The sequence below is a fragment of the Triplophysa rosa genome, linkage group LG23, assembly GCF_024868665.1.
Source record: "Triplophysa rosa linkage group LG23, Trosa_1v2, whole genome shotgun sequence".
Classification (NCBI taxonomy): Eukaryota; Metazoa; Chordata; class Actinopteri; order Cypriniformes; family Nemacheilidae; genus Triplophysa; species Triplophysa rosa.
This window is the reverse complement of record NC_079912.1, coordinates 556924-572543: the sequence shown is the minus strand read 5'-3', so window position 1 is coordinate 572543 and position 15620 is coordinate 556924. Positions and strand designations below refer to the sequence as shown.

At 37.5% G+C, this 15620-nt stretch overlaps 2 protein-coding genes across 4 annotated transcripts in view; both read left to right on the top strand.

The window, feature by feature from the left end:
* Nucleotides 1–15620, top strand: part of scn5lab (sodium channel, voltage gated, type V-like, alpha b) — a 186094-nt gene that overhangs the window by 133304 nt on the left and 37170 nt on the right. The gene's annotated exons all lie outside the window — the stretch shown is intronic.
* LOC130547078 (uncharacterized) lies at nucleotides 864–14327 on the top strand. Of its 2 annotated transcripts, none has more exons than XM_057322731.1 (3): nucleotides 864–975; nucleotides 7202–7346; nucleotides 8495–14327. In XM_057322731.1, the coding sequence occupies exons 2-3, from the start codon at nucleotides 7253–7255 to the stop codon at nucleotides 12154–12156; spliced, it is 3756 nt and encodes a 1251-aa protein (XP_057178714.1). In that variant the 5' UTR covers nucleotides 864–975; nucleotides 7202–7252; the 3' UTR covers nucleotides 12157–14327. The 2 variants fall into 2 exon arrangements, with proteins under 2 accessions (XP_057178714.1, XP_057178712.1); XM_057322729.1 differs by lacking the exon at nucleotides 864–975 and adding an exon at nucleotides 3523–5103.

The following is a 15620-nucleotide window of genomic DNA, read 5'->3' as shown; positions in this document are numbered from 1 at the left end:
TGAGAAACAAGATCCATTAGAATCAGCTGAAGATGGTGGTTGTTGTGAGGTTATATATACAGCTCATGAGAGTGATGTTTCATTAGTGTTTTAAGTTTCTGTGATACTTCTATGTGATTAAAGCAGTGGTGAGGTGTCAGACTTCTATTAATCTAACAACATCTCTTTCTTTATAAATGCAAACGTGTTCTCACAGAAACACTACTGTAAGCACTGAAGTTGTATTTAACACACCGTTATAACAGGCATTGAAAACTTAACCTTAAACTTCAAGAGTCAAGGTCCCAACTAAAGCAAGCACTGATCACAATAATGGTGGTTTGTTGAAATTTCAACATCTTTTCAACATTAATTTCAGGTGCAAAAGTGATATTGATTTAACTCCATTAGCATTGACACATCAACCATTATGAACATTGGTTCAATGATCTTCATCTGCTCTCTTGCTATCTAAGGTAACTAGCAGATGAGTTGAATCAGGTGTTTTAAATAGAGAGACATCTAAACCATTCTGTCAGGGGGTTCACGAGGATCAGGATTGAGAACCCCTGAGGATTTGACTTGAGACTTGACTTGCTCTCTGGGACTAAACATCTTCAGAATGATCGCTCATCCTGATATGAAGTGTGTTTGTAACATTGTGTGTATACACTGTAAAAAACAAAACGTTTTACAATCCTTAACTGTGTGTTTCATGGCAAGTCTTGTCAAGTTGTGTTAACAAAATAACTGATATTATTCATTCTTCATTCATTCTTGCACTTTCACCTGTACACACTTACCACCACATGTACTCTCATATCCATGCCCAAGTCCTACCCCTTACAACAAACATCTGCACATTTACCAATAACTCAAGGTATGTGGGTGTGTTTTGTGTGTTTGCAGTTGTATTTAAAGCAGCAGACGAGTCTCTCTCTATCAGACTGATCCAGACGTCCATCAGATCCACTGCTGTCATCCACACTTCTCCACGTGAGTACACTTACACACACAAACATTTCTTCAAATCAAAGTTATGAGCCAGTGAACAAACCAGAAGTGAGACATTTCCTCGTGTTAGGACCACATACATGACAGAACAATCTACCGTATGGAACGTGTTTGGGGGAATAAACACACACAAATAGCACCAGCTCATGTTAGCAGGTATGTTAACGATGGATATAAAAACGTTTGTGCTTGAGTTTCAAAGTAACTCGCTTGCAATTGTGCCTCAAGTTTGTTTAACCGGCGATTGCGAAAAAAATAAGACACTTGATAAACCGCGTGATAACAACTCGAGGTTAGTTTCACCTTTGTTTCCGCTTCCAGTAATGTTTTCCTCCTCATGTTGAGTTTTCTTTGCCAAGTGCAGTATGAAATGGACTTTGTACGTGCATGATAAAAGCTGCACGCTGACTGACTGTTGTTGTGTTTATTTCTGCGTTCTGTTAGACTGTAAGATTAATCCATATCGAGTTAAAATGCCTATAGCTTATCATCGTTTTTGAAATACATTCTATCGCGATTCGATATGATATCGTTTATCGGCACAGCCCTAAAAAGTCCTGACATTTTTTTTTTCACCCATGAACTCAGCAGCTGATTTCACCAGAGGAGGAACCAAGTCAAGTCACAACCAAGTCTCAAGTTAAATCCAAGTCCTCAAAGAGTTAAAGTGAATGAGATAATTAAGTGAGTAATTAAATGATGATTGAGCATTAGTGATGAACACCTGCTGTTAACAATCAACATCACTGAAGAAAAGAGAAACACAAGAACTACAACTGACTTCAGCCACAGCCTTGACTGACATCAGCTGGAAGAAAGAAAACAACAACAACAACAACAACACCATCATAACTGTGCTCAGTGTTTGCTTTAGTTGGGCTCTTGAGCCGTTCAGTAATTCAAAGAGATTTGCCTCTAAGCAATTACAATATTGTTTTACAGCAAACATTTGTGCAATGCTGAATCAAATCTTAAAGGCGCAGAATAGTTTATGCTTTCCATGAATGAGTGTTTCTGGTTTAAATCTCTCTGGGTTTATTAACTACATTTGGATATATAAAAAAATCCTATATCAATGCCGCAGTAAGGCTTCAGTATTGAGATTAATCATTCTGATCAGGCTTTTACACATGAACATTTATCATATGAAGCTCAACAGTAGTGACAATAATTACTCATACTGCAGTGCATGATGGGAGTTTTTCATGCATTGCAGCATGAAGCGTTTTGTTGATTGTCACCATTGTTGAGCTTCTTATGCTGGTTCTTGACGTCTGTGTGTGTCTAGAAAGTGCTGGAGTTCAAATTTTTATATGCGTTACATTGATTTAAAATTCATTTACTGTAACTATTAGAGAAACTTTTTGCTTGAACGTTGTAGTGTCACAGGGTTGATTATGCAAAACTAGGGATGCACCGAATGTTCGGCCACCGAATATATTCGGCCGAAAATAGCAAAAAACGCATGTTCGGTATTCGGCCGAATATGTGAAATGGCCGAATAAATTTTACCGAACATGACTCGAGAAACGATCAACTAGCCGCAAACATTTTGGCAGTGTGTGTGTGGAGCATTTTAAGGTGTCAGAGAAAGACAAAGCACGGGACTTGCCGCACGGAAGTAAATTTCCGAATGAAAGCGTCTTTACCGGTCGGTAACTTGTGTACTTCAGACGGGAGCGGGCTGTCTGACAGTAGCCCCGCCGCTCGCGACATCCTTTGACATCATACAGTGGTCGCGCGCACACAGTTCCCTGTACTAAACAACTTGTCAAAGTATGTTCTGTGCATCCCGGCCACGAGTGCACCAGAGAACAGTCAGCTTGGAGAGACGTGAACTGAATTGGTTGTCATTCAGCATCAGTCAGAATAGCTTGCGTTGGATGTTTATTTTCTTAAAATCATTTTGCAACGTTGCCTATAATAATCCAACAGTTTTAGTTTATTCGTATTTTTAGTTTATAGGCCTAATGTGGAATGACACTTTTTAATGAACTGTTTTGTTGTAGGGGTACAGAGTAACTTACATTACATTCTTTTACCAGTCAGTTATAGGCCTAATTAATATAGGCTATTAAATTTTTTTTTAATTTATTTTTTTTGCTCAATTTTATATTAAGTTGTATTGTATTTTATTGAAAAGCAAGACAAATTTTTAAAAGCAAATGTTGACTATTCAGTTTGTGCAATAGTGAAAATAGCTTAATGAAAACAGTGAAGAGTTGCTCACTGCACAGCTCTGATCTCTCTGCTTTACAACAGCACATGCATTGATACAGAGAGAAATCTAACACAGGGGTCAAGGGTCAAGAGCCCAACTAAAGCAAACACTGATCTCCATGATGGTGACGTCATTTGAACCAATAAAACATCAACATCTGATCCTCTGTGATTCTCAATAACAGCAGGTGTTCATCACTAATGCTCAATCATCATTTCATTACTCACTTAATTATCTCATTCACTTTAACTCTTTGAGGACTTGGATGTGACTTGAGACTTGAAAGGAATGACTTGGTTCCTCCGCTGGTGAAATCAGCTGCTGAGTTCATGTGTGAAACAAAAATATGGCAGGACTTTTACTTTTTGGCCCCGGGACTATACACCTCTGATGAATTGAATCAGGTGTTCTATATAGAGCAGGGGTGCCCAAACTCGGCCCTCGAGGACCGGTGTCCTCCAGAGTTTCGCTTCAACCCTAATCAAACACACCTGCATGTAGCTTCCCTGATAGAAAGAGAGCAGATGAAAACAATTGAATCGATGCTTAAAACTGTTGATTCGTTAATGTTTTTTTTTTGTCAGCCACCATTATTGTTTGCTTTAGTTGGGTTCTTGACTCTTGTATTTTAATGTCAAGTTTTCATTGTCTGCTGTAACTGCAGGAATATGTTTGTGTGATCTAATATGCATTCGGATCAGGTGATTGTAATTGTTGTGAGATTATTCAAGTAATCGCTTATGAGTGTGTTATGATGCATTTGTGTGTGACTAAAGCAGTGGTACAGCATCAGACTACTATTAACAAATATAAAATAAGCTAAGTTGCTGACTCAATTAGACATGAAGAATCAGTGTACAGTATGAAACTCAACAATGGTGACAATCAACAAAAGAAAGCTTCATGCTGCAATGCATGCTGGGTAACATCATAGTACAAAACACATTCATGACTCCCAGCATGCATTGCTTTGTTGGTCTGTGTATCAGAATTAGTTTGATGATTTTCACCATTGTTGAGGTTTGTATGATGACTTTTGATGTCTAAGGGTGCACTCTTATTTAGCCTGGTTACTCTCAACTGTGCCCAAGTGAGATTGTCCTCCTTCCCACTCCCCCGCTGGTCTGCGCTCACATTGCTCTTTACCATCCACACCCGAGCACGCTTTCATCATTACAATGTGACTGCTTCAAAGCAAACGTAAACAAAGCGATCCCTCTCAACACAACGGAACCCATCACAATGTTCAGTTTGGGGCTTGTTAGAGGTGTTTAACTTCATGCGTGCGCTGCACAGACCGATCTGCTTAAATGATGTCATTGTCATACGAGAGCGATACGGCTCATTATGCTTTTAAATCACCCTCTCGTACTTTATTACAGTAAAGCCTATCGTTACACACGTTGGATTATGTTTGTCAAACCAGGAGTAGTTCCAGCTGCGATGACACACGCCTGCACGTGTAAGTGCGCTGTTTATCAGTTTTTTACGGTGACCGCTGAATCTCAGGAAGGACTTTAAACAGTCGCATAATTTATGTCATGCTTTCAGTTCTGCGCCCAACCGCACCGTTCTCTGGCCCACCTCTTCCAAGCAAGCCAGGGACCGCTAAACGAACCATGCCCGTGCGCGATACAGAGCGATCACACTAGTCAAATGAAATGTCAACATTTTTTCAACATTAATTGCGGGTGCAAAAGTGATATTGATTTAATGTCATTAAAGCTACAGTTTGTAAAAACCGCCACTAGAGGGCGCACGATCAAAACAACAATGGCGTAGCTTGATGACGCTGTGAAGGAGCGTGGAATGATGGGATCTGTTGTCTTCAACTCCACCGCTGATGGCCATCAATCAGACGGGAACGAGAAATCATGTTAGCGGATGAGGTAAAATAATAAAGATTTATAAATGTTGCGTATAATTGTGGTCCATAAATAAATGACTGCTCGAAACAAGCTAGTGGCTTGCTAGACGCTAGACACTACTTCCGCATTTGTCCACGACACTGTTGTCATGCAGTTTCTACATCAGTAAAGGTGGTAACAAAGGGTAACGCGGATATGACGCCATTGACAGGCAACTGCACAGCCCCGTGTCACTGTTTAGAATGTCGATTTTACAAGAGTTGGAAACATTTGAGATATTGTAAGTACTCAGCTGAACAAAATATATAACACCGGCCTAGAGGTTTTTGGATATTTTACTGCAAAATTGTTACAAGCTGTACCTTTAACATTGACAAATCAGCACATTTGAACAAAGATTCAATGGTTGCTTGCTGTCAGGGTTTCTATTGATCTTGAAGACGTTGATGAGCTTGTTCAGGTGTGTTTGATTGGTTTGATTAGGGTTGGAACGAAGCCCTTCGAGGACTGAATCTAGGCACCCCTGATAGAGAGAGAGACATCTAAAGCATTCTGAAAGTTGTGCCCCGAGGACCAAGATTGGGAAACACTGTTTTATACATCAAACCGCAATTAACCTCACTGACATTATAATGTTCTTAGTGGTACATGTTTTAAGTCAGCAAGTTTATTGTGCCAGAGCGTTGACATACTTAGACATCAACACCCATCACACAAATTTCAACTATGGTGTCAAACCTCAAACTAATTTGCAACCGCAATGCATGCTGGGAGTCACAAATGAGTTTTGTACTATGATGTTACCCAGCATGCATTGCAGCATGAAGCTTTATTTTGTTGATTGTCAACGTTGTTGAGTTCCATGGGCCGATTCTTGGTGTCTCTGCATGTCCCACAAGACTATATGAAAAATATATTTTTGTTTGAGTTTTGTCAAAAGCAATCTCATCTAATACTCACACCGACACAATTCCGAATGGTGTGGCATCACTGTGATTATTTCGTGAGCTCACGTGTTGACTGGGTTGTAACTGGAATCTTGTGAAATGCTGTAATTGTAAATTAATTCTTAATTAAAAAGAAATACATTTTGTGAGCATTGTAAAATAATTGAACACTATTTTCTCTTTCTTTCTCTCTTTTCTGAACATTTGGGATATTTATTTACATCAAAGAGTGACACTGAAAATGAGTAATTCATATTGGTCACAATATCAACAATCCGAAGAGGAGAAAAAAAGACTCCAGGAAGAACTGGATCAAATTAAAAAAGAAGAAGAAAAACAGAGAAAAGAAATGAGAAGAAAATGAGAGAACTGGATAATTTTAAAATAAGAGCAGAAGAAAAAAGAAAAATTGATGAGAACAACAGAGCTAGAGAGCAAGAAGAAAAGAAAAGAATCCAAGCAAACAAAAAATGACGAAACAAACCGACACCTAATGTGCAACAACCTAATTCAACAGTACATAGGGAGCTTTAAAACGGCTATACATGAAAGATATTTTTTTTTTTATTTTGAATCATCACGTGGGATTACTAGTGGGAAATGCAGTAATAAGCTGGACTGCATTATGCAGCGTTCGTGATTATCTTTTTTCCAGAAGGATGACAAATTGTGTTTTCTCATCTTCTGTATGCCTCTGTAACTCCTAGACATCATCTGGATGCCCTTCATTTAAAGCATTGTATTTACTTTTATGATGTGTTAAGCTGTATCGCTGTCAGATGCTGTTTCCTTGTTGCATTGGTGTAAAAACAACAACAAATACTAGTTTGTATGGCCATTCACCCAGTAATTAAAGAAAAAAATATTCTGAAATCCAGACCAGTGTGCTTTTTTTAGTAATTGTGCTCATTCTTATTTTGATAAGAAATTATTCAAAGCTTGAAGCATGCAAAGATCATCTCTGTCTGACAAAAAAAAAATCTTAACGCATTTGGCAAACTTCTTATGTGGCTTGGAAACAACAAATACTTGCAATATATTTTAAGGGCCAGGTTTGTTGTTGTCCATTTCTATTTTTGTTTCATTTTAAACAGGCTCAGGGAATAGTTCAATTGTAAACGTGTTACTAATTAAACAAATTCATATTTACACAAATATAATTTATGTTCTAGAAAGGAAAGCCATATTTCAGAACAGAGGCCATAACCAGCTTCATCAGAAACATGTCCGACAATGAGACCATTGACCTGTCTTGTCTTGGCCGACCGTTTCAGTTGGGAATGCTGTATGACTGCAGAAAGGATTCTCTCATTCCAGGTAAAATCACAACACGCTAATATAAATATGAAATAAAACTATCCAAATAGACCTAAACGGAGAATGTATGAATACTCTTGAAGTTACACAGCAAAATCCCCAGAGTTAAATCAACACTGCTCAGAGTTCATATTGTCCCAATCTACAGAGAGTTGAAGTAACACTGAAGCAGAGTTAAAGTTAATGAGATGCTGAAGGTGATTAATTATGTGCTGATTGAGTCCTTAATGATGTTAACAAACACAATCACTGAAGAAAACATCAACAATAAGAAGTCACCATAATGGTGTTTAGTGTTTCCTTTAGTGGGGCTCTCACCCTTGATTTCTTCTGTTAAGTTCTGTTGGCATCGACTATGATAGTGTGTTACTGAAGCACATGTTAAACAACCAATCAAAAGCTAAATTCCCTTCTGTCTGTTGGTGAAAGTAGTGGAAGTTTTAGATATGTATAAGTGTGATTGGTCATTCACAAACTTAATATTGCACTTTTGACTCTTTCTGAATAGTGTAAAGAACAATTTTTTGATCGAAAAAATGTTATTTAAGAGAAATCACAACTGACCCTTTAAGACATCAAGAATCAGTGTGTGAATCTCAACAATGGTGACAATCAGCAAAAGAAAGCTTCATGCTGCAATGCATGCTGGGTAACATCATAGAACAGAACTCATCCATGACTCCCAGCATGCACTGCAGCATGAGTAAATGATACAACTGAACTTTGCTTTTGTCACCATTGTTGTGATTGATGAGCTGATTCTTGATGTCTGACTGAATGGAAATGTGATATTTTCCACATATTTGGCACAAGATTAAATTAAGAATGTAAAGATACACAAAGAATTAAAAAAACACCCTAATTTAGCACAAAATATTTAAAGAATCACCATCTTCAGCAGAAGATAATTTAGCTTTTGCTTGGCTGTTTTACATGTGCTTCAGAAATACACTATTACAGCCAATAATCAATTGGGACAATATGAACTCTGAGCAGTGTTGATTTAACTCTGGGGATTTTGCTGTGTACTACTAAAATATAGGCCAAAAATGCACTTAAAGTAAAATGAGATAGTATTTACATGTCATAGCATGTTTCCATATATAGTTTTTGGCTCAATTTAACAGGCAATAATACTCTCTTTTAAGGAATAACTCTCTGGGACCCCAAGGTGCTGCAAAATAATATTAATGTACGTCCGCAGCCAAAAACTGACTTCAAAATCATTGCTTCGGATTCAAGTGAAGACAAAACAGAAGCTTTGAATGTCTCTGCATCTCTTGAAGCCAGCTTTCTAAGTGGATTAGTCAGTGTAAAAGGCTCAGCTGAATATTTACTTGACAAGAAGAAGTCCAAAAATCAGTCTCGAGTCACTTTACAACACTGGACAACAACACGTTTTGAGCAATTAACTATGGAGCAACTTGGAGTAGGGAACGTAAAGTATAGCAATGTATTTAAAGAGGGTTCAGCCACACATGTTGTTACGGCATTACTGTTTGGAGCTCAGGCATTCTTTATTTTTGATTGTGATGTTTCAACCAGTGAAAGCCATCAAGAGATACATGGCGACCTCCATGCAACAATCAAAAAGATTCCTCAAATATCAATTGAAGGTCAGGCATCTTTGACCATGAAAGAATTGGACAAAGACAAAATAAACAAGTTCAGCTGCACCTTTCATGGAGATTTTGCTCTGGCCAATAACCCAGTAACTTATGTAGATGCCATCAAGGTGTACTCAGAGCTGCCAAATCTGTTGGGGGAAAAAGGAGAGAATGCTGTGCCCATGACCGTGTGGCTTTACCCTCTGAAAAAACTTGATTCAGCAGCTGCTCAGTTAGTCAGGGAGATCAGTGTTAGCCTGATACGACAAGCCCAACGGATCATGGATGGACTGGATGATTGTGACGTTCAGTGTCAAGACCTGATGAGGGACAATGTCATCATCCAGTTCCCTGAAATCAAAGCCAAGCTAAGAACATTTAAGGACCTCTGCTCAGAGTACAAAGTTGTTTTTCAGAAACATCTCTGCAGGCTTCTTCCATCTATAAGGGGTGGAGGAAAAGAAGAACAGGAGCTTTCAGATTTTCTGAACAGAAAAGAAACATCTCCATTTCAGAGTGCTCTGGTGAACAAGTACCTAAATGAGCGAAAGCGGGAGATAAATGTGGTTAGAACTTACCTTGACATCATGAAAGACGTCCATGTTCTTTCAACAAGCAATGACCTGGACAAGATTGTATTGAAAGCATCCAATGACTATGTGGTAGTATTTGCACTCTCCTCCTTAAATGAAAAGGAACCCTACATTTTAGACTTGAAGAACTACCTTAAACAACAATCAAGTGACAAAGGGGAACAGCCAAGCAATGACCAAAGCTCTACAGAAAGGCCAAAGAAATGGTTTTCTAAAGAAGACGTAACAGCACAGAACAGGGAAAACATACAGGCCTTCGTAGATTTCAAAGAAGCCAATAAAGGGAAAAAGAACATTGAATTCTGCATTGCATCGATTCAAGATGAACTCAGCACTGCCTCTTCAATTCATGTTTATGAACGAGCGAGACTCATCAGCTCAGACTACAAGCTTCCCTCAAAACCCCCAATGCCAAATTTCTTGAGTGCCGAGCATGACTGTATACATCTGCAGATCGTGCCTCCTGACCGCGGCGCTAGTTTTGTGACCTCATATTGTATTTCATACAAGTCTGCAGAGAGCTCTGAATGGACAGAGGTATATACTGATGGGATCCCTGATCAGGTCACTGTCAAACAGCTACAGCCGCATAAAGAATACTGTTTTACATGTAAGGCAGTGTGTCATCCAGGTGCAAGTTTGGCAAGTGACAAAACACAATCCTTCAGGACCCTTCCATGTGCTCCTCCAGGAGCCCCCACAGTCATAAGAGTCAAATCAGAATCTGCAACATTAGTTTGGGATGTCCCTAAATCCGTGGGCGAAGATATTCTGGTCACTGGATACATGTTGAAATTTAAAGAACGAGCAAAGGATCAGCAATCCGGAAAGCCATGGGAATCTGTGAAATCTGAAAGCAGGGAGTGCATTCTTAATGGACTGAAAGCAAACACAGACTACACAGTCAGAGTTTTGGCAAACTGTGGAAGTGAAAAGAGTCTCCCCAGCTCTGAAACTATGTTTTCTGCATGTTCAAAGACCAAACCCTCAGACAAGACTGAAAGTGGATTGTTCCTGGATCAATCTTCATGTATACATAAGGGGAATCCTTCAATTTATAAACTGACTCTACACAAAAAAAAGAAAGAGAATGAAGACTTTGATCAGTATGTCTTTGGAAAACAGGTGGAGAGTGTGAAGAACAAAGTAATTCTTCTTATAGGAGCGACAGGTGCCGGAAAAACCATGCTCATCAATGTGATGGCCAACTACATACTGGGTGTAAAGTGGGAGGAAGCGCATCGCTTCAAACTAATCCACGAAAAGACTCATCGCACACAGGCCGAGAGTCAGACAACTATCGTCTCATCTTATGAGCTGAACAGTCAGCCTGGCTTTCAAATTCCCTTCTCACTCACAATCATAGATACACCCGGCTTTGGTGATACAAGAGGAATCGAACATGATAAACTGATTTCAAAGCAGCTGAAAAGCTTTCTTTGTAGCCCTTTGGGAATCGATCGCATTGATGCCGTCTGCTTCGTAGTCCAGGCCTCTCTGGCTCGCCTGAGTGCCAATCAGAGGTACATCTTTGACTCAATCCTGTCAATTTTTGGCAAAGACATCGGAGAGAACATCATGATTATGATGACATTTGTAGATAGTAAAGAAAGTCCTGAAGTCCTGAAAGCCATCAAAGCAGCAGATCTGCCTTGTCAGAAAAATACAAAGGGAGAACCCATGCATTTCAAGTTCAACAACACATGTGTGTATGCAGACAAGACCGTAAAAGAGCCTACGACCTCTCAAAGCGATTCAGATGATGATGAAGGTGAAGATGATGATAATAAACTGAACAAAATTGTCTGGACATCAACTTTCAAACAGATGAAAGCCTTTTTCAAAGCACTGGGCAAATTTGAAAGTAAAGATATGACACTGACCAAAAATGTCCTGAAAGAACGAGAGCAACTCGAGAAAGTCATGGCAGATCTGACCCCTCAAATAACCGATGGCCTCACTAAACTGACAGAGATAAACTCATTTAAGGAACTTTTGAAAAATGACAGTAAGAGCATGCAGGAAAGTAAGAATTTCGAGCAAGAAGTTGAGGTGACGATAACAAAAAGAATCCGGATAGACAGTTTTGCCCTGAATTGCTACTCCTGCTCTTTCACATGCCACTCCACCTGCTTCCTCCCTGCAGAAGATTCTGTGGAGACTTGCGCTGTGATGGATGAATCTGGATGCTGTGTTGTCTGCCCTAAAACCTGCTCTCACACTTTACATTTAAAGGAAAAGGCAATGTGGACGTATGAAAAGATAAAAGAGAAAAAAAGCATTAAAGAGCTAAAAGAAATATTCATGAAGGCACAAGAAAGATTTATGGACACGCAGAGCATTCTTGATGCGCTCGAAAAGGAATTCTCTTTAATTCAGGTCAAAGTGAGGAAGCTGATCAAAATGTCCTCTGATTGCTTGAATAAACTGAATAAAATTGCACTGAAGGCCAGATCTCTCTCCACTGCAGAATACCTTGAAGTCTTGATCAAAATGGAGAAGGCGGAGAAATGTCCTGGATTTGAAGACCACATTGTTGAACTCGAGAGGATTAAAGAAGAAAGTCTTCTTCTGGAAATGATTGCAAAAGGAGATGATCTGCTCACATGAGCCCAACTGTGAAAACACAGACACTGGAGTCCATCAAACTGAAGCCTGAGGGCTGTGGAAATCTGTCTCTGGACTCAGTCAAGGCTGACCTTACTATATTCAGCTTTTTAAAACTAGCAAATGTATTGTGGGAATGTTGTTTTTTTGGGGGAAATGCGCATGTCATAATATTTCATTGCATGTTCAATTATGAAACATTAAATGAAAAAGTAATCGAAAAAGTGTTAAAATACGTGGTACTATAGTTAATGGTGTAATACGTGGCTAACAATGAGTTAAAATAATTGTGTGATAAATAATCTAAAAACAATAAACATGAACAATTAAAATAGTCTGTTGTCTCATTTCAGTAGCATAACTTGCAGATCAAAGTATGAAAGTGTTCGGTTCGTTCGGCATCTTCTTTACAGTCTAATTATGCATCACCCCGATAGCAAGCAATTATTGAATCAATGTCAAAATGGTTGATTTGTCAATGTTAATGGTATTAAAATCAATATCACTGTTGTAACCACAATTAATGTTGAAAAGTGATGAAATTTCTCTTGACTCTGGACTTTAATTGCTGGTTTTGCTTTGACTGTTCATGTGTATTAAAACACATGTGTTCGTGGCAAAAGAACTAACCCACACTGAAAAAAATGAAACTTTGGACCAACTTGTTACAGCCAATTGTATTACTTTTTCCTCTAGTAATAGTTTTGCTTTGGTTCAAACTTTAAATTTTTATTTTATAATAACCAAAATATTTATTTGACCAAAGCCAAAAGAGGATTTATTATGAAGGCCACACTCCATTTTTTGACTTTGTTACATTTTTTCATTTTGGAGCAACCTAATATTTAACGTATATTTACTATTACCCGATAGCAAGCAAGCATTAAATCAATGTTAAAATTGTCAATGTTAATTGCATTGAGTCAATATCAGTTTTGCACCCACAATTAATGTTGAATGTTGAAACTACCATCATTGTGATTAGTGTTTACTTGAGTTGGGCTCTTGACTATTGTGTTTTGGTGTTTAGTATTCATTGTCTGCTGTGACAGTGTGCTAAAATGCATTTATTGAAACAAAGAAAACTAAGCTCCATTTGGATCAGATGACAGTGATTGTAATCATTTTGCAGTTATCTCAAGGAATGTCTGGTGGTGTTAATGTGTGAAACTTTTATATATTGTATAGAATGTGTGTTTTGCAGTGTGAGATGAAACCAGTGGTACAACTATTATTCTTCTATCAATTAACAGAAAATGCTCAGATTGATTGACTGAATTAATTAGACATCAAGAATCAGTGTATAAAACTCAATAATGGCGACAATCAACAAAATAAAGCTTCATGCTGCAATGCATGCTGGGTAACATCATAGTTCAAAACTCATTCATGACTCCCAGCATGCATTGCAGTTGATCTGTTTATCTGAATTAGTTTGATGATTGTCACCATTGTTGAGGTTTGTATGATGAGTGTTGATGTCTAAGTGTGCCAGGACAATTGCCTGTTTGTTTTATCACAGTGTCTTTATATTTGAGAACCAGGACATTTGAATCAGTCATAAAACATCAACTTCCACATTATTTAGTGCCACTTCTCATGTTTATCAAAGCTTGATAGACATTTCAAAAACTTAACTTTAACGCATCTCTTTTTTTCTTATTAATGCTGGTGTGTTCTTAATGAAACACTATTGTAAACACTTAAAGAGAAAAGAGATTTAAGTTAAACAAAGTCAGGGATCAAAAGCCCAACTAAAGCAAACACTGATCACAATTATGATTGTTTCTTGAAATGTATAAATTTAGATTTGAACCAAGCCATATAGTTTACTTTGCTACCTAATATATTTAAGTAAAATTTTACTGATTTGCATGTCTACCTCAAGATGTTTTACTCTCTCAAAACAAAAAACTTAGCTCTGTATGCTGTGGTAGGCTATATGAGACCAGCTTTTTTATTGTCCTTATGTTGCTCCAATTGCTTCCATTGTTTCCCTCATCTGTAAGTCGCTTTGGATAAAAGCGTCTGCTAAATGACTAAATGTAATGTAATGTTCATTGTGACATAAATGTTGGAAGGTACATTTAACACTACCTTAATTACCTTAATAGTTGTTAACTATTAATAAATCAGTGAAAAAATGTGAAACGATGTGGTCTAACTGTTCTTTTTTTATCTTTAGGAATAAATAAATACAAATTGATTAATAAAATAAAAAAACTTGATTTATTTATGAAAATTAAGTGATCATGTTTCTTATCAATTTAAAAAAAATGTTTATTTATTAATATTATTACATAAACTTTACTCGTTTCATTTTCATATGTCTTGCAAATTTGAATCACATAAAGTTTATTACTTTGTTTAGGTTAAAAATATGTAATCCAAATGGATGGGAATTCTATATGCAATCAAAATACATAAATCTTATGTATAGGCCCAAATATTTTTTTTGAGTAGGTTTCTGAATCTTCTGCCACCAAGACTCAGAAAACCAAAAAAAGGAAAGATGTCGAGAAGTCAGTCAAAACTATCCTATAAGACTGACCCGCTCCACCGAAGCCACCCACCGTATTGGGAGGTGCAGTCATGATCTTGGGCAGCGAAACCTCGGACTACAGTGATGAGGTTTATCTGCCAGCTGCACAGAAGAATAGAGATATTCTCGAAGGAGAATAATACAGTTGATTTGAGACTTTTCTGCAGCCTTGTAAATGTCATGTATGATATTTAACATATGGCATTTTCTTTTCGTACTGAACCCCCAAAGCATCAACAAGAGAATGATTATGATGGACAGGAGCAGCCAGTCAACGTTACCTGTAAAAACTGAGTTATGTTAACAGATGTTTTTCCATTTAACCGATTTCAACGTAACTTTTCTAAGAAACTCAACTACACTGTAAAAAATATAACCAGTTTCAACTTGAGTTCAAAAGCTGCCTTAAAATTATGAGTCAGATTAGTTTTACAAGTCATTTGAATAAATTTTACAATTTGTCTAATGAGAATTGCTCTCTGTAAGTTGCCATGACTAAACATTATTGGCTGTTTATTAGTACTTATAAAGCACATATTCACCATGACCATATTCTACTTCACTAATCCTACCTCATACCTAAACCTAACAACTACACTGTAAAAAATGTCCAAAAAATTACTGTGAAATTCTATAGTTTTTACAGAAAAAAACAACTGGCAGCTGTGGTTACCTGAAAATTGAAACACCGTAAAAATACAGAAAAAACGTAAACAGTTTACAGTTTAAAACTGAAAATTACAGAAAATGTCTGTGCTTTACGATCCTTAACTGCAAAGTCTTTTATTTTCTCAACTCTTAGTTGTGTGAACTTGTTTCATTTGAGTCCACTAAAATATGTTTTTTTTATTAATATCTTGTAAAAATGTTTTTATATTCATTCACTGTATTTGTGCAGTATTTTTCACAGTTAACCAATTATCAG